Source organism: Oncorhynchus kisutch, unplaced genomic scaffold (genome assembly GCF_002021735.2).
Source record: "Oncorhynchus kisutch isolate 150728-3 unplaced genomic scaffold, Okis_V2 Okis03b-Okis08b_hom, whole genome shotgun sequence".
Taxonomy (NCBI): domain Eukaryota; kingdom Metazoa; phylum Chordata; class Actinopteri; order Salmoniformes; family Salmonidae; genus Oncorhynchus; species Oncorhynchus kisutch.
In genome coordinates, this window is record NW_022261980.1 from 4,946,855 (window position 1) to 4,969,419 (window position 22,565).

At 42.5% G+C, this 22,565-nt stretch overlaps 1 protein-coding gene across 1 annotated transcript in view; it reads left to right on the forward strand.

Annotated features, from left to right (window-relative positions):
- Window positions 1-6,676: 6,676 nt before the first annotated feature.
- The window catches only part of LOC109876831 (aldehyde dehydrogenase family 1 member A3-like), a 34,381-nt gene continuing 18,492 nt past the window's right edge, over window positions 6,677-22,565 (forward strand). The window contains exons 1-6 of the mRNA XM_031812954.1: window positions 6,677-6,925; window positions 7,596-7,700; window positions 10,468-10,608; window positions 13,728-13,857; window positions 19,805-19,866; window positions 22,318-22,446. Of these exons, the coding sequence (XP_031668814.1) occupies window positions 6,815-6,925; window positions 7,596-7,700; window positions 10,468-10,608; window positions 13,728-13,857; window positions 19,805-19,866; window positions 22,318-22,446 (678 nt within the window). The 5' untranslated portion in view covers window positions 6,677-6,814. The remainder of the gene's footprint in view (window positions 6,926-7,595; window positions 7,701-10,467; window positions 10,609-13,727; window positions 13,858-19,804; window positions 19,867-22,317; window positions 22,447-22,565) is intronic.

Sequence of the window (22,565 nt, forward strand, 5' to 3'; positions counted from 1 at the left end):
GGTTGATTAACAGTATTGGGTTGTTAACATGCTGGTTGATTAACAGTATTGGGTTGTTAACATGCTGGTTGATTAACAGTATTGGGTTGTTAACATGCTGGTTGATTAACAGTATTGGGTTGTTAACATGCTGGTTGATTAACAGTATTGGGTTGTTAACATGCTGGTTGATTAACAGTATTGGGTTGTTAACATGCTGGTGATTAACAGTATTGGGTTGTTAACATGCTGGTTGATTAACAGTATTGGGTTGTTAACATGCTGGTTGATTAACAGTATTGGGTTGTTAACATGCTGGTTGATTAACAGTATTGGGTTGTTAACATGCTGGTTGATTAACAGTATTGGGTTGTTAACATGCTGGTTGATTAACAGTATTGGGTTGTTAACATGCTGGTTGATTAACAGTATTGGGTTGTTAACATGCTGGTTGATTAACAGTATTGGGTTGTTAACATGCTGGTTGATTAACAGTATTGGGTTGTTAACATGCTGGTTGATTAACAGTATTGGGTTGTTAACATGCTGGTTGATTAACAGTATTGGGTTGTTAACATGCTGGTTGATTAACAGTATTGGGTTGTTAACATGCTGGTTGATTAACCAGTATTGGGTTGTTAACATGCTGGTTGATTAACAGTATTGGGTTGTTAACATGCTGGTTGATTAACAGTATTGGGTTGTTAACATGCTGGTTGATTAACAGTATTGGGTTGTTAACATGCTGGTTGATTAACAGTATTGGGTTGTTAACATGCTGGTTGATTAACAGTATTGGGTTGTTAACATGCTGGTTGATTAACAGTATTGGGTTGTTAACATGCTGGTTGATTAACAGTATTGGGTTGTTAACATGCTGGTTGATTAACAGTATTGGGTTGTTAACATGCTGGTTGATTAACAGTATTGGGTTGTTAACATGCTGGTTGATTAACAGTATTGGGTTGTTAACATGCTGGTTGATTAACAGTATTGGTGTAATGCTGGTTGATAACGTATGCTGGTTGATTAACAGATGGGTTGTTAACATGCTGGTTGATTAACCGTATTGGGTTGTTAACATGCTGGTTGATTAACAGTATTGGGTTGTTAACATGCTGGTTTGTATTAACAGTATTGGGTTGTAACATGCTGTGTTGATTAACAGTATTGGGTTGTTAACATGCTGGTTGAGTAACAGTATTGGGTTGTTAACATGCTGGTTGATTAACAGTATTGGGGTTGTTAACATGCTGGTTGATTAACAGTATTGGGTTGTTAACATGCTGGTGATTAACAGTATTGGGTTGTTAACATGCTGGTTGATTAACAGTATTGGGTTGTTAACATGCTGGTTGATTAACAGTATTGGTTGTTAACATGCTGGTTTGATTAACAGTATTGGGGTTGTTAACATGCTGGTTGATTAACAGTATTGGGTTGTTAACATGCTGGTTGATTAACAGTATTGGGTTGTTACATGCTGGTTGATTAACAGTATTGGGTTGTTAACATGCGGGTTGATTAACAGTATTGGGTTGTTAACATGCTGGTTGATTAACAGTATTGGGTTGTTAACATGCTGGTTGATTAACAGTATTGGGTTGTTAACATGCTGGTTGATTAACAGTATTGGGTTGTTAACATGCTGGTTGATTAACAGTATTGGGTTGTAACATGCTGGTTGATTAACAGTATTGGGTTGTTAACATGCTGGTTGATTAACAGTATTGGGTTGTTAACATGCTGGTTGATTAACAGTATGGGTTGTTAACATGCTGGTTGATTAACAGTATTGGGTTGTTAACATGCTGGTTGATTAACAGTATTGGGTTGTTAACATGCTGGTTGATTAACAGTATTGGGTTGTAACATGCTGGTTGATTAACAGTATTGGGTTGTTAACATGCTGGTTGATTAACAGTATTGGGTTGTTAACATGCCTGGTTGATTAACAGTATTGGGTTGTTAACATGCTGGTTGATTAACAGTATTGGGTTGTTAACATGCTGGTTGATTAACAGTATTGGGTTGTTAACATGCTGGTTGATTAACAGTATTGGGTTGTTAACATGCTGGTTGATTAACAGTATTGGGTTGTTAACATGCTGGTTGATTAACAGTATTGGGTTGTTAACATGCTGGTTGATTAACAGTATTGGGGTTGTTAACATGCCTGGTTGATTAACAGTATTGGGTTGTTAACATGGCGGTTGATTAACAGTATTGGGTTGTTAACATGCTGGTTGATTAACAGTATTGGGTTGTTAACATGCTGGTTGATTAACAGTATTGGGTTGTTAACATGCTGGTTGATTAACAGTATTGGGTTGTTAACATGCTGGTTGATTAACAGTATTGGGTGTTACAATGCTGGTTGATTAACAGTATTGGGTTGTTAACATGCTGGTTGATTAACAGTATTGGGTTGTTAACATGCTGGTTGATTAACAGTATTGGGTTGTTAACATGCTGGTTGATTAACAGTATTGGGTTGTTTAACATGCTGGTTGATTAACAGTATTGGGTTGTTAACATGCTGGTTGATTAACAGATTGGGTTGTTAACATGCTGGTTGATTAACAGTATTGGGTTGTTAACATGCTGGTTGATTAACAGTATTGGGTTGTTAACATGCTGGTTGATTAACAGTATTGGGTTGTTAACATGCTGGTTGATTAACAGTATTGGGTTGTTAACATGCTGGTTGATTAACAGTATTGGGTTGTAACATGCTGGTTGATTAACAGTATTGGGTTGTTAACATGCTGGTTGATTAACAGTATTGGGTTGTTAACATGCTGGTTTTGATTAACAGTATTGGGTTTGTTAACATGCTGGTTGATTAACAGTATTGGGTTGTTAACATGCTGGTTGATTAACAGTATTGGGTTTGTTAACATGCTGGTTGATTAACAGTATTGGGTTGTTAACATGCTGGTTGATTAACAGTATTGGGTTGTTAACATGCTGGTTGATTAACAGTATTGGGTTGTTAACATGCTGGTTGATTAACAAGTATTGGGTGTTAACATGCTGGTTGATTAACAGTATTGGCGTTGTTAACATGCTGGTTGATTAACAGTATTGGGTTGTTAACATGCTGGTTGATTAACAGTATTGGGTTGTTAAAATGCTGGTTGATTAACAGTATTGGGTTGTTAACATGCTGGTTGATTAACAGTATTGGGTTGTTAACATGCTGGTTGATTAACAGTATTGGGTTGTTAACATGCTGGTTGATTAACAGTATTGGGTTGTTAACATGCTGGTTGATTAACAGTATTGGGTTGTTAACCTGTCTGGTTGATTTAACAGTATTGGGTTGTTAACATGCTGGTTGATTAACAGTATTGGGTTGTTAACATGCTGGTTGATTAACAGTATTGGGTTGTTAACATGCTGGTTGATTAACAGTATTGGGTTGTTAACATGCTGGTTGATTAACAGTATTGGGTTGTTAACATGCTGGTTGATTAACAGTATTGGGTTGTTAACATGCTGGTTGATTAACAGTATTGGGTTGTTAACATGCTGGTTGATTAACAGTATTGGGTTGTTAACATGCTGGTTGATTAACAGTATTGGGTTGTTAACATGCTGGTTGATTAACAGTATTGGGTTGTTAACATGCTGGTTGATTAACAGGTATTGGGTTGTTAACATGCTGGTTGATTAACAGTATTGGGTTGTTAACATGCTGGTTGATTAACAGTATTGGTGTAATGTGGTTGATAACAGTATTGGTGTTACATGTGGTTGATGCTGGTTGATTAACAGTATTGGGTTGTTAACATGCTGGTTGATTAACAGTATTGGGTTGTTAACATGCTGGTTGATTAACAGTATTGGAGTTGTTAACATGCTGGTTGATTAACAGTATTGGGTTGTTAACATGCTGGTTGATTAACAGTATTGGGTTGTTAACATGCTGGTTGATTAACAGTATGGGTTGTTAACATGCTGGTTGATTAACAGTATTGGGTTGTTAACATGCTGGTTGATTAACAGTATTGGGTTGTTACATGCTGGTTGATTAACAGTATTGGGTTGTTAACATGCTGGTTGATTAACAGTATTGGGTTGTTACATGCTGGTTGATTAACAGTATTGGGTTGTTAACATGCTGGTTGATTAACAGTATTGGGTTGTTAACATGCTGGTTGATTAACAGTATTGGGTTTGTTAACATGCTGGTTGATTAACAGTATTGGGTTTGTTAACATGCTGGTTGATTAAACCGTATTGGGTTGTTAACATGCTGGTTGATTACAGTTTGGTTACCTTTTAGATTGGCTTTGTTAACATGCTGGTTGATAATATGGGTTGTTAACATGCTGGTTGATTAACAGTATTGGGTTGTTAACATGCTGGTTGATTAACAGTATTGGGTTGTTAACATGCTGGTTGATTAACAGTATTGGGTTGTTAACATGCTGGTTGATTAACAGTATTGGGTTGTTAACATGCTGGTTGATTAACAGTATTGGGTTGTTAACATGCTGGTGATTAACAGTATTGGGTTGTTAACATGCTGGTTGATTAACAGTATTGGGTTGTTAACATGCTGGTTGATTAACAGTATTGGGTTGTTAACATGCTGGTTGATAACAGTATTGGGTTGTTAACATGCTGGTTGATTAACAGTATTGGGTGTTGGTTAACATGGTCTGGTTGATTAACAGTATTGGGTTGTTAACATGCTGGTTGATTAACAGTATTGGGGTTGTTAACATGCTGGTTGATTAACAGTATTGGGTTGTTAACATGCTGGTTGATTAACAGTATTGGGTTGTTAACATGCTGGTTGATTAACAGTATTGGGTTTGTTAACATGCTGGTTGATTAACAGTATTGGGTTGTTAACATGCTGGTTGATTACAGTATTGGGTTGTTAACATGCTGGTTGATTAACAGTATTGGGTTGTTAACATGCTGGTTGATTAACAGTATTGGGTTGTTAACATGCTGGTTGATTAACAGTATTGGGTTGTTAACATGCTGGTTGATTAACAGTATTGGGTTGTTAACATGCTGGTTGATTAACAGTATTGGGTTGTTAACATGCTGGTTGATTAACAGTATTGGGTTGTTAACATGCTGGTTGATTAACAGTATTGGGTTGTTAACATGCTGGTTGATTAACAGTATTGGGTTGTTAACATGCTGGTTGATTAACAGTATTGGGTTGTTAACATGCTGGTTGATTAACAGTATTGGGTTGTTAACATGCTGGTTGATTAACAGTATTGGGTTGTTAACATGCTGGTTGATTAACAGTATTGGGTTGTTAACATGCTGGTTGATTAACAGTATTGGGTTGTTAACATGCTGGTTGATTAACAGTATTGGGTTGTTAACATGCTGGTTGATTAACAGTATTGGTTGTTAACATGCTGGTTGATTAACAGTATTGGGTTGTTAACATGCTGGTTGATTAACAGTATTGGGTTGTTAACATGCTGGTTGATTAACAGTATTGGGTTGTTAACATGCTGGTTGATTAACAGTATTGGGTTGTTAACATGCTGGTTGATTAACAGTATTGGGTTGTTAACATGCTGGTTGATTAACAGTATTGGGTTGTTAACATGCTGGTTGATTAACAGTATTGGGTTGTTAACATGCTGGTTGATTAACAGTATTGGGTTGTTAACATGCTGGTTGATTAACAGTATTGGGTTGTTAACATGCTGGTTGATTAACAGTATTGGGTTGTTAACATGCTGGTTGATTAACAGTATTGGGTTGTTAACATGCTGGTTGATTAACAGTATTGGGTTGTTAACATGCTGGTTGATTAACAGTATTGGGTTGTTAACATGCTGGTTGATTAACAGTATTGGGTTGTTAACATGCTGGTTGATTAACAGTATTGGGTTGTTAACATGCTGGTTGATTAACAGTATTGGGTTGTTAACATGCTGGTTGATTAACAGTATTGGGTTGTTAACATGCTGGTTGATTAACAGTATTGGGTTGTTAACATGCTGGTTGATTAACAGTATTGGGTTGTTAACATGCTGGTTGATTAACAGTATTGGGTTGTTAACATGCTGGTTGATTAACAGTATTGGGTTGTTAAATGGTGATTAAGTATTGGGTTGTTAACATGCTTTATGTGTATATAAATAAATGTGGGACACAAAAAAGGCAGTGTGGAGCACCATTTGCCCAAAATGCATTGCTCCAATAACTTTTAAAGATTGTTCTGAAGTTTTAAATCTACGAATGAAGTCTCACAAAAATGTATGTATTTTCACACCAATTAAGTCACACAAAAACGCACAAAATCTGCTGAAATACTTTTTGTACATATTTGCACGAATTGAGTGTTGGAAATGTATACACTTGAACGTACTGCTGTCCGTGTTCTACAATTTTGCCATCTGTAGTCTAAAAGCATCCACAGTAATTAGCATTCATTTGAATGGCTTAAGTTCCATACTTGGACACCTTGCACTTTCCTCAATAAATAAGTTGACACGCAAAAAGTGTACCTGCCACACCTGTCCTTGAGTAGCCGACCGTCAATATAAAAGCGTATGTCATTATATCTTTATCCTGTTACGTTAAGCATTCCTATTAACAACGATATTCCAGGAGGCTTTTGGTTTATGATTCCATGCTGCAGATACTGGGGCCTGATATTTTGATAAGGGCAGAGTTGGGTTATCCTCAGCTGCTCTGGGGAGAGGGCGAGAGAGAGAGAGAGAGAGAGGGAGGATTTTCGCATTCTTATAAAGACCGCTGGATGCGCTTGTAGTGCTCAGTAGACAGTAGACAGACACACAGAGAGAATACAGTTGTGGCAGGACGGGACCGGTGACGCAGAATGGCTCAGAACGGAACAACAGAGAACGGGGTGACCGGGGCGAATGGCGATGGGAGCCCTCCCATGCCTTTTCCCCAGCCCGTCAAAGTACAAGAGATACGCCACACCAAGGTGAGACGCACGTCTTATTAAGTAACATAGCAGCAATCACTGAATAGTGAAAATGTAATGTGAACAAAAATGCACAAACAACTTTTTAACTGTTTTCAACTATATACATAGTACTACTGCATTGTTGGGAAAGAGCATTCAAGAAAATCATTTCACTGTGCTAGTTAGTGCATGTACTGTACTAGTTAGTGCATGTACTGTACTAGTTAGTGCATGTACTGTACTAGTTAGTGCATGTACTGTACTAGTTAGTGCATGTACTGTACTAGTTAGTGCATGTACTGTACTAGTTAGTGCATGTACTGTACTAGTTAGTGCACGTGACCATAAAAACGTGAAACTTGAGTGTAAGGTATAAGGTATAATATAATGTCACAGTACATGTTTAAGACATCATAAACTAGGGGAGGTGAATTTCGTCAAGTTATTGTAATGCATGTTAGTCTGTAGCCTGTGCACAGGCTAGAGGTGGTGGTGTGCCTGTTGGTGTGCTATCCATGTCTTCATATTGGAGTTGGATCCAAAAGACTGTATTAAAAATATATTTGAAAAGCAAAAAACACACTTGAGTTATGCTCCTGTGTTATATTGCTTACTGATAGTAGCCTACTGAACAGGTGCGTTGTAAAACAGTATTTTTTAAAGACAGCTCTTTCTTTGTGTCCAACAGATTTTTATCAACAATGAGTGGCACACCTCTCTGAAAGGAAAGACGTTTCAGACCTTCAATCCAGCAACAGGTGTCAAAATCTGTGAAGTGGAAGAAGCAGACAAAGTATGTCCCTAAAACAGAAATTCACGTTTGATTAGGCCAATGTCTTAATTACTAAGTTGACTTGAGGAAATAAGGAATGTTTGCTAAATCAAATGAACAGAATTGTATTACTACTACTGCAGTGATCCTGTCTTCTCTCCTCCTCTCTATCTCTCTTCATCTGGTTCTGATTGGGTTCCAGGGACTGCAGGGGGTCTGCCAAAATATATATACAGTGGGGCAAAAAAGTATTTAGTCAGCCACCGATTGTGCAAGTTCTCCCACTTAAAAAGATAAGAGAGGCCTGTAATTTTCATCATAGGTACACTTCAACTATGACAGACAAAATTAGAAAAAAAATTCCAGAAAATCACATTGTAGGATTTTTTATGAATTTATTTGCAAATTATGGTGGAAAATAAGTATTTGGTCACCTACAAACAAGCAAGATTTCTGGCTCTCACAGACCTGTAACTTATTCTTTAAGAGGCTCCTCTGTCCTCCACTCGTTACCTGTATTAATGGCACCTGTTTGAACCATCACAAGAATGGTGATCAAAAATCCCAGAACCACACGGGGGGACCTAGTGAATGACCTGCAGAGAGCTGGGACCAAAGTAACAAAGCCTACCATCAGTAACACACTACACCGCCAGGGACTCAAATCCTGCAGTGCCTCAAATCCTGCAGTGCCAGACGTGTCCCCCTGCTTAAGCCAGTACATGTCCAGGCCCGTCTGAAGTTTGCTAGAAAGCATTTGGATGATCCCGAAGAAGATTGGGAGAATGTCATATGGTCAGATGAAACCAAAATATAACTTTTTGGTAAAAACTCAACTCGTCGTGTTTGGAGGACAAAGAATGCTGAGTTGCATCCAAAGAACACCATACCTACTGTGAAGCATGGGGGTGGAAACATCATGCTTTGGGGCTGTTTTTCTGCAAAGGGACCAGGACGACTGATCCGTGTAAAGGAAAGAATGAATGGGGCCATGTATCTTGAGATTTTGAGTGAAAACCTCCTTCCATCAGCAAGGGCATTGAAGATGAAACGTGGCTGGGTCTTTCAGCATGACAATGATCCCAAACACACCGCCCGGGCAATGAAGGAGTGGCTTCGTAAGAAGCATTTCAAGGTCCTGGTGTGGCCTAGCCAGTCTCCAGATCTCAACCCCATAGACCATCTTTGGAGGGAGTTGAAAGTCCGTGTTGCCCAGCAGCAGCCCCAAAACATCACTGCTCTATAGGAGATCTGCATGGAGGAATGGGCCAAAATACCAGCAACAGTGTGTGAAAACCTTGTGAAGACTTACAGAAAACGTTTGACCTCTGTCATTGCCAACAAAGGGTATATAACAAAGTATTGAGATAAACTTTTGTTATTGACCAAATACTTATTTTCCACCATAATTTGCAAATACATTCATTAAAAATCCTACAATGTGATTTTCTGGATTTTTCCCCCTAATTTTGTCTATGATGAAAATTGCAGGCCTCTCTCATCTTTTTAAGTGGGAGAACTTGCACAATTGGTGAATGACTAAATACTTTTTTGCCCCACTGTATATATATTAAAACGTTTTTTTCTCCATTGTCATATTAAAACGTTTTCTTCTCCATTGTTTTTATGGATATCGCTAACAACAACAGAATAAACACATTTTTAATTACATACCTACAGTAGGAAAGAGGATAATATTTAAATTTTATTTGCCAACTCCTAATATTGAGCAAATTACACTCATTGGAGCTGATACACTGACTGGAGTGTCTGACAATAGGCTACCAATCAATAGGCTACCTGTCAGTAGGCTACCTGTCAATAGGCTACCAGTCAATAGGCTACCAGTCAATAGGCTACCAGTCAATAGGCTATCTGTCAATAGGCTAAAAGTGTGGCAAATGCCGTTCACTGCTGGTTAGCTTTCTTGACTTGGACATGTCTGCTAAGACATGGCTAACCTTAGTTTAAACAGCTAAAACTGTTAGCGAAAATCTGTTTGGAGTTACTACCTTTCTAGCTAATAGTCTGTTAGAGACTACACTTCCTCTTTCAATTATAATGTGGGAGGTCAAAATAATGAAAACTATTTACCAAATCTATTCATTTTAAAATGTTGATTACTTCTCATTATGATTATTTTTATTTAACTAGGCAAGTCAGTTAAGAACAAATTCTTATTTTCAATGACGGCTTAGGAACAGTTGGTTAACTGCCTGTTCAGGGGCAGAACGACAGATATTTACCTTGTCAGCTCGGGGATTTGATCTTGCAACCTTCCGGTTACTAGTCCAACGCTCTACCTGCCGCCCAAGACATGAAATAAATGTTTTTGCTAACGTATGATGGGGGTCCCTGGGTCGCCAGTTTACCTGGGAGGGGGTCCCTGGGTCGGCAGTTTACCTGGGAGGGGGTCCCTGGGTCGCCAGTTTACCTGGGAGGGGGTCCCTGGGTCGCCAGTTTACCTGGGAGGGGGTCCCTGGGTCGCCAGTTTACCTGGGAGGGGGTCCCTGGTCAATTAAAGGTTGAAGACCTTTGATCTCGGCCTACATGTTTAATTTCCTTTTCCATAGCCTAATTTAAAAATGAGACAGTGACTGTCTATCAACTTAATGTCAAGGTCTTTTATTAGGCTACAGACGAAAATACATTTTAGCGAATTAATTAGGCCTATCAATTATCATTAGCCTGCTCATAATTGTAACTTATGCAAAACAATATTACCCATAGAAATGTTTTAGGTTGGTTATCAGTTGTCTGTGTGAAAGCTGTTGATGTGTACCTGCAGGCAGATGTGGACAAGGCTGTAAAGGCTGCCAGAGCGGCCAGCCAGAGGGGCTCGCCGTGGCGAAGGATGGACGTGTCAAGCCGGGGGCGACTCCTGCACAAGCTCGCTGACCTGATGGAGAGGGACCGGGCACTGCTAGCGGTAAGTTGTGGATGGCCTATTAACCTTATATGTCTTTAGACTGTAGAAGGCTACAACTAGCAGCCTATTGGTAAACTTGACATCTGTCACCTGCGTTGTGAAGGTAGCCTATCATCTAGTTTGGGTGTCCAGAGAGACTTGACAGCAGCAGCACGGTGCGCAATGCACCAGACGCTGCAGGTGCATGATCTGTGATTGAAAATCTTTTCCATGCTGGTATGTTGCGACTCGGGTAATATATATTTTTCAGTTCTACACTTGTTGCTATATAATCCCCACACAACCTTGACATTCATTCTAATATTGTTGGTGAGTGTCTTTGTGTGCCTGTGTGTGTCACAAGAGAAAAAGAGTTGAACTGCCATGGAATTGTATTGACAGTGGACTAATGGACAATGGAGTGTAGTATTACTTTAACCTCAAACAATATAACAACCTTTTGGCAATAAGCAAATCATTTCCATACAAAACATCTATCAAAAACATATTTTGAAGTTGATTGACATAGACTGACCAGGTGAATCCAGGTGAAAGCTACTGTATGATCCCTTATTGATGGTGCATGTTAAATCCACTTCAATCAGTGTAGATGAAGGGGAGAAGACCGGTTAAATGAGTTTTAAGCCTTGAGAAAATGGAGATCTGGGTTGTGATTGTGTGCCATTCAGAGGGTGAATGGGCAAGACACAAGATTTAAGTGCCTTTGTACGGGACATTGTAGTAGGTGCCAGGTGGGTGCAACTGAATATTAGGAAGGTGTTCGTAATGTTTGGTATATTCATTGTATAGATGAGTTAGAACAATGTTTTGGCCAACTTAAAATGTGAGGCTTATGCAACAGTTATCATTTGGTGGGTGTTTATATTTCTCCTATTTTACATATCTGCAAGTGTGTATTAATACGCATGCATGAATTGGAAATGTGTTTTCTGCATACCGATATCCCAACTCTCCCTGAGAGAGGGTCTGCCATAATTAACAGCAACCCCTGGAGCTATTAGGGTTAAGTGTCTTGCTCCAGGCCACACCAACAGATTCTTCACCTTTGCGGCTCAAGGATTTGAACTTGCAACTTTTTAGTTATTGGTCCAACGTTGAAAAACACGAGGCTACCTGCTGCCACTTCTCCAAAAAGTTGAGTCAACTCAAAAAGGCTGTGGAACTAATGTAGTTACTAAAAGATCTTGAGTTGGGCCACCTTGGATTATTTTAGACAGTGTAAATCAGATATTACAGTGGTGGGTGATCCAAGCCCAGTTCCAATGCCTTCTCACGTATTCCAATGCCTTTTCAATTGAGTTTCCAGATTGCATTAGGAGTCAGATTTGTAAATGAAACATTACAGATGAGAGTGAAGTCATATTATGGGACTGCATGTGGCTGCTAATTGAAAACATGTTTTGGGAGGGCTGCTTGTGCTGGGGTATCGCTAATTACGCTAACCCCTGTTCTGTTTGTGGGGGAAATAAAGACCAGATTTAGCATTTAGCTCAATGAAAAGATACAGGATAAATCTATTGGTGTTCTAGCTCTGTGGCAGTGCTTCGTCTCTCATTATCTGTCCATTTGCAGTGGGTTGAATTAGATCTTATTGGTCAGATAGCCTACATATGTCATTGTGGGGCTGCACTTGATCTGGTTCTCCCATAGAGATAGATAGAGCCCTTGAATTGAATTGAATTGAATTAGAGGACTCTAGTGCCCAAAAGTCTGATTTAGCATTGGCAGTGTCATTGAGGCCTTTCACCATTTTGAAGTAGCCAAATCGGTGGGAATTCCAATGGGTTAAGGAAGGAACACAAAATGATGTAGCTGATCCGCACTCAAAAATGAGATTCAAGGTTTCTTTCTAGTATTTTGTTAATTCGGGGGTAGGTAGATAGACAAACATTTCAGCCTTCCTAAGCCTTCGTCAGTGTAATTCACAAGGATCACATAATTCCATCATCAGGAGGGATCAGCTCATGAACTATACTTGTAAGCAAACATTCCATAACTGCAGGTGGCAGTAAATCGGCAGCTTTGACTTGATACCTGTTCAGACAACACACTCCAGGTGGCAGTATGCACCTTTTCAGTTTGATTAACAACTCATAGAAGTAGTACTAGAAGAAAATTGACTACTTCAAAATGGAGATGCCAGTGCGCTCACAGATGCCATAATAGGACTGATACAAAGTCCTCTATCATTCTCTATTGGTTCTCCCAAACCCCAAGGTAAATCAAGCGCACCTCAAAGTATTTGACGTATGTATTTGCCCCAGGTTTTTAGTAAACACTTGACTTGTGTCCCCCTTGAGACAGTCAATCAAAGAACTTGAGTATCATAGCACCATATAAGTGTACAAATCATGTTTGACACAGTGGGTCTCACCATACAATATCTTTCTCTTCCCCAACACATTCGGCTTAGTGGTTGCAAGCAGCTTGTGTCTGTCATAGAGTTTAGTAACTTACGTACAGTCACTTTTTCAAATATTGTCAAATGCACAACGTCATGGATTGCTTTTGTCTAGGTTTTTGTCCACCCCTCTGCTCTATAGAAATGATTGTTCATCTAGATTTGAAAAACATTTGTTTTGACATTCAGATTCAGATGGATGTGTTGTATTTTCTGGTCATCTAATGTTCCAGCTCACTGCAGCCTTGGCTACACAGAGAGACAACTGTGCTAGCGATGTCAGTGGTGCCGTACCCTGGCCTCTCCTCAGCCTCCTATTAGCATTATTATTATTACTATTACTTTTCTTTCTGAACCCATGAACTCCCACAGCATGTTCACTTCTTGGCGCACGTCGAGGGCATAAAACCTTGTTTTGTAGCAACCAAGGGGTTGATGGTGCTGCGATTGCAGCCGACTGAGTACAAGATGACAGAAACTCTCAAAATAGATTTTTGAGAACATATATTATTAGTTGTTTTTTGTTCCACAACAGCTATTATTTTCTCCTATTGAGATGATTTTGCCTCAGGTTCCCCAGAAGTTAGGATAGTTGCATTAACGTGGCCTTAATGCACTATGTTCAATGTTTCTGCCTCAGGTTCCCCAGAAGATAGGATAGCCTGCATTAACGTGGCCTTAATGCACTATGTTCAATGTTTCTGATTCTTTTTTACAGACTATGGAGACTATAGACACTGGGAAGCCATTCCTTCATTCTTTCTTCATTGATCTGGACGGCAGCATCAAAACCCTTAGATACTATGCCGGTTGGGCCGACAAGATACATGGCAAAACCATGCCTGTAGGTAAGTGTCTCTGTGCAGCTTTAAAACCTTTTAGATTGCCAGGCTACTACTTTCACCTACAGGTATAGTGCATTATGATTTGTTAATGCACGTAGGCTTACGACCCCTTACAACATCTCATTATCATCTCGTAATGATCCAGTTATTACCATTTCATACATTTATAATACAACAACATTTCCAAACAGTGTTATTATATGCTTATCACAGGTAATAATGCATTATAACAGCCAGCTTTTATTAAAGTATTTCCCAAAAAGGTCCATGACCTGTCAATCTGATCAAGCTGTTTCTCAACAATCACTTGTCTCTCTCCTTTGTGGCTTAATGGCCCACATAGACTTTCTGTCCACTATATGATTAGCCCACTGGTTCCGCCCAGTCGTCAAGAAACAAGTTAATTAGCGGTCGAGTCACTCAGCCGATCCATCAATTGTCCGCAGCCCTGGGTGGCATCTCGTCCGTCCTCTTAATAGTTCCCCCTATCGCAGTGTCAAAAACCATCCTCGGCCGCCACGGCAGGACGTCAGATAGACAAAACAGGCTTCCCTATTTCCTCCTGATTAGATTCCAATGGGGCAGTTGAGAGACGAAAGGCTGGCGAGGACAAAGGAAGAGGAAGAGGGGGCTGATGGTAATCAGCGAGGTGCAACAGTCTGTGTCAGGATTAGCTGAGAATCAGACACTCCAGATCAGTGCCTGATCAACGCCTCTGAGTTGGCCCCCCTCTCCTCTCCTCTCCTCTCCTCTCCTCTCCTCTCCTCTCCTCTCCTCTCCTCTCCTCTCCTCTCCTCTCCTCTCCTCTCCTCTCCTCTCCTCTCCTCTCCTCTCCTCTCCTCTCCTCTCCTCTCCTCTCCTCTCCTCTCCTCTCCTCTCCTCTCCTCTCCTCTCCTCTCCTCTCCTCTCCTCTCCTCCCCTCCCCTCCACTCCCCTCCCCTCCCCTCTCCTCTCCTCTCCTCTCCTCCCCTCTCCTCTCCTCTCCTCTCCTCTCCTCTATCAGCATTTGCATTTGTCAGTAGCAACTCCCAGACTAAGATGACTATCCCCTGGTGTAATAGTCTGTATACAGTCACTCCTCTACCTGTCAGGAACAACTCCCAGACTAAGATGACTATCCCCTGGTGTAATAGTCTGTATACAGTCACTCCTCTACCTGTCAGGAACAACTCCCAGACTAAGATGACTATCCCCTGGTGTAATAGTCCGTATACAGTCACTCCTCTACCTGCCAGTAGCAACTTGGTGACTTATAAACAGCTCTAGGCCCGGAGTCTGGTCGAGCAGGTAACGCTCTCACCTTTAGAACCATATATATACCCCCTGAGATGGGGCTGCTGGTTCGATCCCCACATCAGCCCTACATATTTCTGCTCTCTCTACTCTGTCTCTCTACTCCTAACCTGTCATGAAAATAATACAAATACGAATGGAGTTTGGAATTCCTCTCTCCTTAAAAAAAAACGCTCTGGGCCTAAATAAGCAAAGGTGCACTGCTCAAAAGTAGTGCACTACATAGGGAATAGGGTGCTATTTGGGACACAGTCTAATTCCCTCTACTCTACTGTATATCCCATGTCTACTCCCCTGGCTATGGAAATGGAACCTTTGATAAGCTGTAAAGTGTGGGATGAGTGGGCTCACCCAGGACACAGGGAGATAATGGATCCTGGGTGTGTAGCAGTCTGTCACCACATACATCAATAGAAGAAACAAGACAAGGTCACGGAGTGAGAGTGTCAGATTGAACCCATTATCTAGGCTATCAGCTGAGCTTTTGACATGTCCGTGTGTGGAGGTGGAGGGGGATCATGCAAAATGTCACGGAAGGAAGTAAGGTGCCAAAAGTAGAGCACTATATCGGGAATAGGGTGTCATTAAGGCAGCATTGGAGTCAGTAAGTTGTTCCCGCTAGTTGCTATGTCAGAAGGATGGACCTTAGTTGCACAGATACTGTGGTACAGCAGTGAAAAAGGATTTTGGAATGTCTTGTGTTGGTGTAAGTTCATGTTACTGTGCAGTATTATACATGTATTTTTAAATAGACCGTTTCCTGTCTGTGTTTTATGTCGGCCTACCTTGGAGTTGTGCTGTTAGAGTTGAGGGCACTAAAACCTTTGGTTGCACCGCAGTAGACTATCGGTGGAACAATTGCTGCAACGCATGTGCAGCATGGCACACTGACATGTTGTAACCACAATTGTTGGTGCAGGGTTTTAACAAACCTTTCAGTACCCGCAACACCCCAAGTAAGTACATTCTGCTGAACAGAGTAGTTTAAGGTCAACTCTATCGCATAAACATTCCAACTTAACTTATTTATAGTTCAACTGTATTTACCCTAAAAAAAGCCAGTTGACTGCTACAGAGAACGAGGAGGGTGGGACATTGCAGCAATTAAATGGAGGGGGGGGGGGGGGGTGTTAGAGATGGGGGACGCTTTTAATTGCCCCTCCATTCCAAGAAGGTCAGGGGTGACATTTCACTCTGAACAATAGACTTAATAGTCTGGTTATTGGGGACTCTATCTGCCCGCTCTATTTCCTTCTATTAAACAGGACTTTCAGTCATGTGAGGAGCAGGGCACAGGGACTTTTAGAACTGTCAGAGGAGGAGCAGGGCACAGGGACTTTTAGAATGGTTAGAGGAGGAGCAGGGCACAGGGACTTTTAGAACAGGCAGAGGAGGAGCAGGGCACAGGGACTTTTAGAACTGTCAGAGGAGGAGCAGGGCACAGGGACTTTTAGAACTGGCAGAGGAGGAGCAGGGCACAGGGACTTTTAGAACTGGCAGAGGAGGAGCAGGGCACAGGGACTTTTAGAACAGGCAGAGGAGGAGCAGGGCACAGGGACTTTTAGAACTGGCAGAGGAGGAGCAGGGCACAGGGACTTTTAGAACAGGCAGAGGAGGAGCAGGGCACAGGGACTTTTAGAACTGGCAGAGGAGGAGCAGGGCACAGGGACTTTTAGAACAGGCAGAGGAGGAGCAGGGCACAGGGACTTTAGAACTGGCAGAGGAGGAGCAGGGCACAGGGACTTTTAGAACTGTCAGAGGAGGAGCAGGGCACAGGGACTTTTAGAATGGCAGAGGAGGAGCAGGGCACAGGGACTTTTAGAACTGGCAGAGGAGGAGCAGGGCACAGGGACTTTTAGAACTGGCAGAGGAGGAGCAGGGCACAGGGACTTTTAGAAGGGCAGAGGAGGAGCAGGGCACAGGGACTTTTAGAACAGGCAGAGGAGGAGCAGGGCACAGGGACTTTTAGAATGGCAGAGGAGGAGCAGGGCACAGGGACTTTTAGAAGGGCAGAGGAGGAGCAGGGCACAGGGACTTTTAGAATGGCAGAGGAGGAGCAGGGCACAGGGACTTTTAGAAGGGGCAGAGGAGGAGCAGGGCACAGGGACTTTTAGAATGGCAGAGGAGGAGCAGGGCACAGGGACTTTTAGAGTGGCAGAGGAGGAGCAGGGCACAGGGACTTTTAGAAGGGCAGAGGAGGAGCAGGGCACAGGGACTTTTAGAAGGGGCAGAGGAGGAGCAGGGCACAGGGACTTTTAGAACTGGCAGAGGAGGAGCAGGGCACAGGGACTTTTAGAAGGGCAGAGGAGGAGCAGGGCACAGGGACTTTTAGAAGGGGCAGAGGAGGAGCAGGGCACAGGGACTTTTAGAATGGCAGAGGAGGAGCAGGGCACAGGGACTTTTAGAAGGGGCAGAGGAGGAGCAGGGTACAGGGACTTTTAGAAGGGGCAGAGGAGGAGCAGGGCACAGGGACTTTTAGAAGGGGCAGAGGAGGAGCAGGGCACAGGGACTTTTAGAAGGGGCAGAGGAGGAGCAGGGCACAGGGACTTTTAGAAGGGGCAGAGGAGGAGCAGGGCACTGGGACTTTTAGAAGGGGCAGAGGAGGAGCAGGGCACAGGGACTTTTAGAAGGGCAGAGGAGGAGCAGGGCACAGGGACTTTTAGAATGGCAGAGGAGGAGGAGCAGGGCACAGGGACTTTTAGAACTGGCAGAGGAGGAGCAGGGCACAGGGACTTTTAGAACTGGCAGAGGAGGAGCAGGGCACAGGGACTTTTAGAACAGGCAGAGGAGGAGCAGGGCACAGGGACTTTTAGAAGGGCAGAGGAGGAGCAGGGCACCGGGACTTTTAGAAGGGGCAGAGGAGGAGCAGGGCACAGGGACTTTTAGAACTGGCAGAGGAGGAGCAGGGCACAGGGACTTTTAGAACTGGCAGAGGAGGAGCAGGGCACAGGGACTTTTAGAACTGGCAGAGGAGGAGCAGGGCACAGGGACTTTTAGAAGGGCAGAGGAGGAGCAGGGCACAGGGACTTTTAGAAGGGGCAGAGGAGGAGCAGGGCACAGGGACTTTTAGAATGGCAGAGGAGGAGCAGGGCACAGGGACTTTTAGAAGGGCAGAGGAGGAGCAGGGCACAGGGAATTTTAGAAGGGCAGAGGAGGAGCAGGGCACAGGGACTTTTAGAACTGGCAGAGGAGGAGCAGGGCACAGGGACTTTTAGAAGGGCAGAGGAGGAGCAGGGCACAGGGACTTTTAGAATGGCAGAGGAGGAGCAGGGCACAGGGACTTTTAGAGTGGCAGAGGAGGAGCAGGGCACAGGGACTTTTAGAACTGGCAGAGGAGGAGCAGGGCACAGGGACTTTTAGAAGGGCAGAGGAGGAGCAGGGCACAGGGACTTTTAGAAGGGCAGAGGAGGAGCAGGGCACAGGGACTTTTAGAATGGCAGAGGAGGAGCAGGGCACAGGGACTTTTAGAAGGGCAGAGGAGGAGCAGAAAACAGGGACTTTTAGAAGGGCAGAGGAGGAGCAGGGCACAGGGACTTTTAGAACTGGCAGAGGAGGAGCAGGGCACAGGGACTTTTAGAAGGGCAGAGGAGGAGCAGGGCACAGGGACTTTTAGAATGGCAGAGGAGGAGCAGGGCACAGGGACTTTTAGAGTGGCAGAGGAGGAGCAGGGCACAGGGACTTTTAGAACTGGCAGAGGAGGAGCAGGGCACAGGGACTTTTAGAAAGGCAGAGGAGGAGCAGGGCACAGGGACTTTTAGAAGGGCAGAGGAGGAGAAAATGACTGTGTGCTCCCCGTTTATATGGAGAGGAGATTGTTGACCATCATTCGAAAATGCAAATGGTTGATGCAGCAAAATAAATGGGAAAGGATGCCACATTTAAACAGACTGTAAACTAAATAAATGAGAAAGGATGCCACATTTAAACAGACTGTAAACTAAATAAATGGGAAAGGATGCCACATTTAAACAGACTGTAAACTAAATAAATGGGAAAGGATGCCACATTTAAACAGACTGTAAACTAAATAAATGAGAAAGGATGCCACATTTAAACAGACTGTAAACTAAATAAATGAGAAAGGATGCCACATTTAAACAGACTGTAAACTAAATAAATGAGAAAGGATGCCACATTTAAACAGACTGTAAACTAAATAAATGAGAAAGGATGCCACATTTAAACAGACTGTAAACTAAATAAATGAGAAAGGATGCCACATTTAAACAGACTGTAAACTAAATAAATGAGAAAGGATGCCACATTTAAACAGACAGTAAACTAAATAAATGAGAAAGGATGCCACATTTAAACAGACTGTAAACTAAATAAATGAGAAAGGATGCCACATTTAAACAGACTGTAAACTAAATAAATGAGAAAGGATGCCACATTTAAACAGACTGTAAAGTAAATAAATGAGAAAGGATGCCACATTTAAACAGACTGTAAACTAAATCAATGAGAAAGGATGCCACATTTAAACAGACTGTAAACTAAATAAATGAGAAAGGATGCCACATTTAAACAGACTGTAAACTAAATAAATGGGAAAGGATGCCACATTTAAACAGACTGTAAACTAAATAAATGAGAAAGGATGCCATGGAGAGAGATTGATAATGAGCCTCTTGTTGTTGTGTTGTTGTTTCTCCAGATGACACGTTTATGTGCTTCACCAGACATGAGCCCGTAGGTGTGTGTGGAGCCATCATCCCAGTAAGTAGGACCAGTGTTTTGTGTTTGTGACTCTGAAATAATTATACATGTAGAATCTGGATGTGAACAAGTAATAAACACATACTACTGCTGTACTACAGCTAAACACAATGACTTGGCAAATAGAAGTGGTCAATTTCACCTACATTGACTGAAAAATGCATGCCTACACACACACGCACACACACACACACACACCCACGCCAACGACCAGGGGTGTACAGTGCAGTGAGTTTACCTTCACTATCAGAATCCCCACAGACGATAGCCATGGGACACAGATACAGTACAGGCCCACACACACACACACACACACACACACACACACACACACACACACACACACACACACACACACACACACACACACACACACACACACACACACACACACACACACACACACACACACACCCAACGACCAGGGGTGTACAGTGCAGTGAGTTTACCTTCACTGCATCAGAATCCCCACAGACGATAGCCATGGGACACAGATACAGTACAGGCCTACACACACACACACACACACACACACACCCACCCAACGACCAGGGGTGTACAGTGCAGTGAGTTTACCTTCACTGTATCAGAATCCCCACAGACGATAGCCATGGGACACAGATACAGTACAGGCCTACACACACACACACACACACACACACACACCCAACGACCAGAGGTGTACAGTGCAGTGAGTTTACCTTCACTGTATCAGAATCCCCACAGACGATAGACATGGGACACAGATACAGTACAGGCCTACAGTACAGCAGACTGTTGGAGATTTACAATCGTGATGGACGGACGTCATGTTGGCACCAAAACTCTCCTTTATTCTAGAGACAAGGGAGAATGTTATCGTGTGTGTGTGTGTGTGTGTGTGTGTGTGTGTGTGTGTGTGTGTGTGTGTGTGTGTGTGTGTGTGTGTGTGTGTGTGTCTGTCTATGCGTGTGCGTGTCTGTCTGTGTGTGTGCGTGTGCGTGTCTGTGTGTGTGCGTGTGTGTGTGCGTGTGCATGTGTGTCTGTGTGTCTGTATTATTCTGTGCCTCGGCTCCAAGGGCATTACGTGTCCCTGGCACATACAGAAATATAACTCTTAGCATGCGTGTTGACAGTCATAGATCAGTGGAGCTGCAGCAATAACGAGATAGTTAAATCAGGTTACGCCCCAAATGGCACCCTAGTACCTACATAGTGCACTACTGTTGACTGAGCACTATAGGCTGTAGTGCACTATATAGGGAATAGGGTGTCATTTGGAATGCATTAGAATAAATGATCCCATTATATTCTCAGGTAACATCTTTCTTGAAAGTGAATTTTGAGGTAAATGCAACTTTATTTGGAATGATACAAAAATTAAGCTTTGAGTTTGGATTGGTTTAAAAAAAAAACTGCATTTTACCTCTAACTTCAACTCCATCTGAGGGTGAAATTAAATCTGGGACATGGACTGGAAATGTAATCCTAATCTCTACCTTTCTTCACAAAGCATTCTCTCTCTTAATCCAACTGAAGTGTACCGTTACAGGAACATGACTGTTTACAACTATACATTACGGTCCCAAATGGCACCCTGCTCCCTACTTATGACCAGGACCCCCCACTATATGGCAAATAGGGTGTCATTTGGGATGCACCCTTACAGATCCATATTTTCTTTTTGCTGATATTATGGTCAGATAGCTTGGGGTGGGATGGTGATCCATGTAGGTTAGAGTAAAGGCTATCACATGGCACCGTGTTCACTAGAGTCTAGACCAGACTGGGGTATCATTTCTATTCCTACATTTTGACTGAGTGAATGCGGCCGATGGGCTTTCTCTGCTAGCATAAGTATATATCTTCTTATGTTGCTCCGGCAACAAAGGAACAAGCAGGCTGTTGTTCCACATGGGAGATTATATCATCAAAATGAAATTTATACTGAAGGACGTCGTGTAATTACTAAAAGCACCACTGGCACTCACGCAGACCATGAGTCACCGCTTAGGAAAAACAGGAAGCTTGTTTTTAGGGTTACACATCCCAAAAAATCCCTAATTGTGGCGGCTGTATCCAAAGCATTGTAAAAGTTAACAGTAAACATTAGGATTCTTACACGCGTTTGCTGTCTAATTTGTGTCTGAGGGTCCGGTTATTTGTTCATTTCTTTCATTAAGTTCTCTGTAGGGAGAATAACAGGGCAGAGAGAAGGTTTTGAAGCAGACTGTTTGAATCATCACTTTATAGGATGACAGCACAACGGTCTTGATTTGCTCTCTAATCAAATCATCACAGTACATCTCTGTACTGAAAGAGATAAATCTTGAAAACTTGGCTGCTGACATGCAACAAATAAAGGCATTATATCAACTAATAAAGAAAATACTAAAAGATCGTTTTTGAGTGAACTATCCCTTTAAGTGTTCAACCTGCCTGTCAAAGATACACTTGTTTTGTGTCTCCTAGTGGAACTTCCCCCTGCTGATGTTCATGTGGAAGGTGGCCCCGGCGCTGTGCTGTGGTAACACTGTGGTCATCAAGCCAGCCGAGCAGACCCCTCTCACAGCCCTGCACGTAGGATCTCTCATCAAAGAGGTGAGAGAAACTTTTAAGAAGAACAGGGGCCTCCAACTCCGCTGCTGAAGAGCTATACTGGGTGAGCATGGTGCAGACTGAAGGGGCTGTGATTGGTTGATTATTTGGAACAGTCAGGT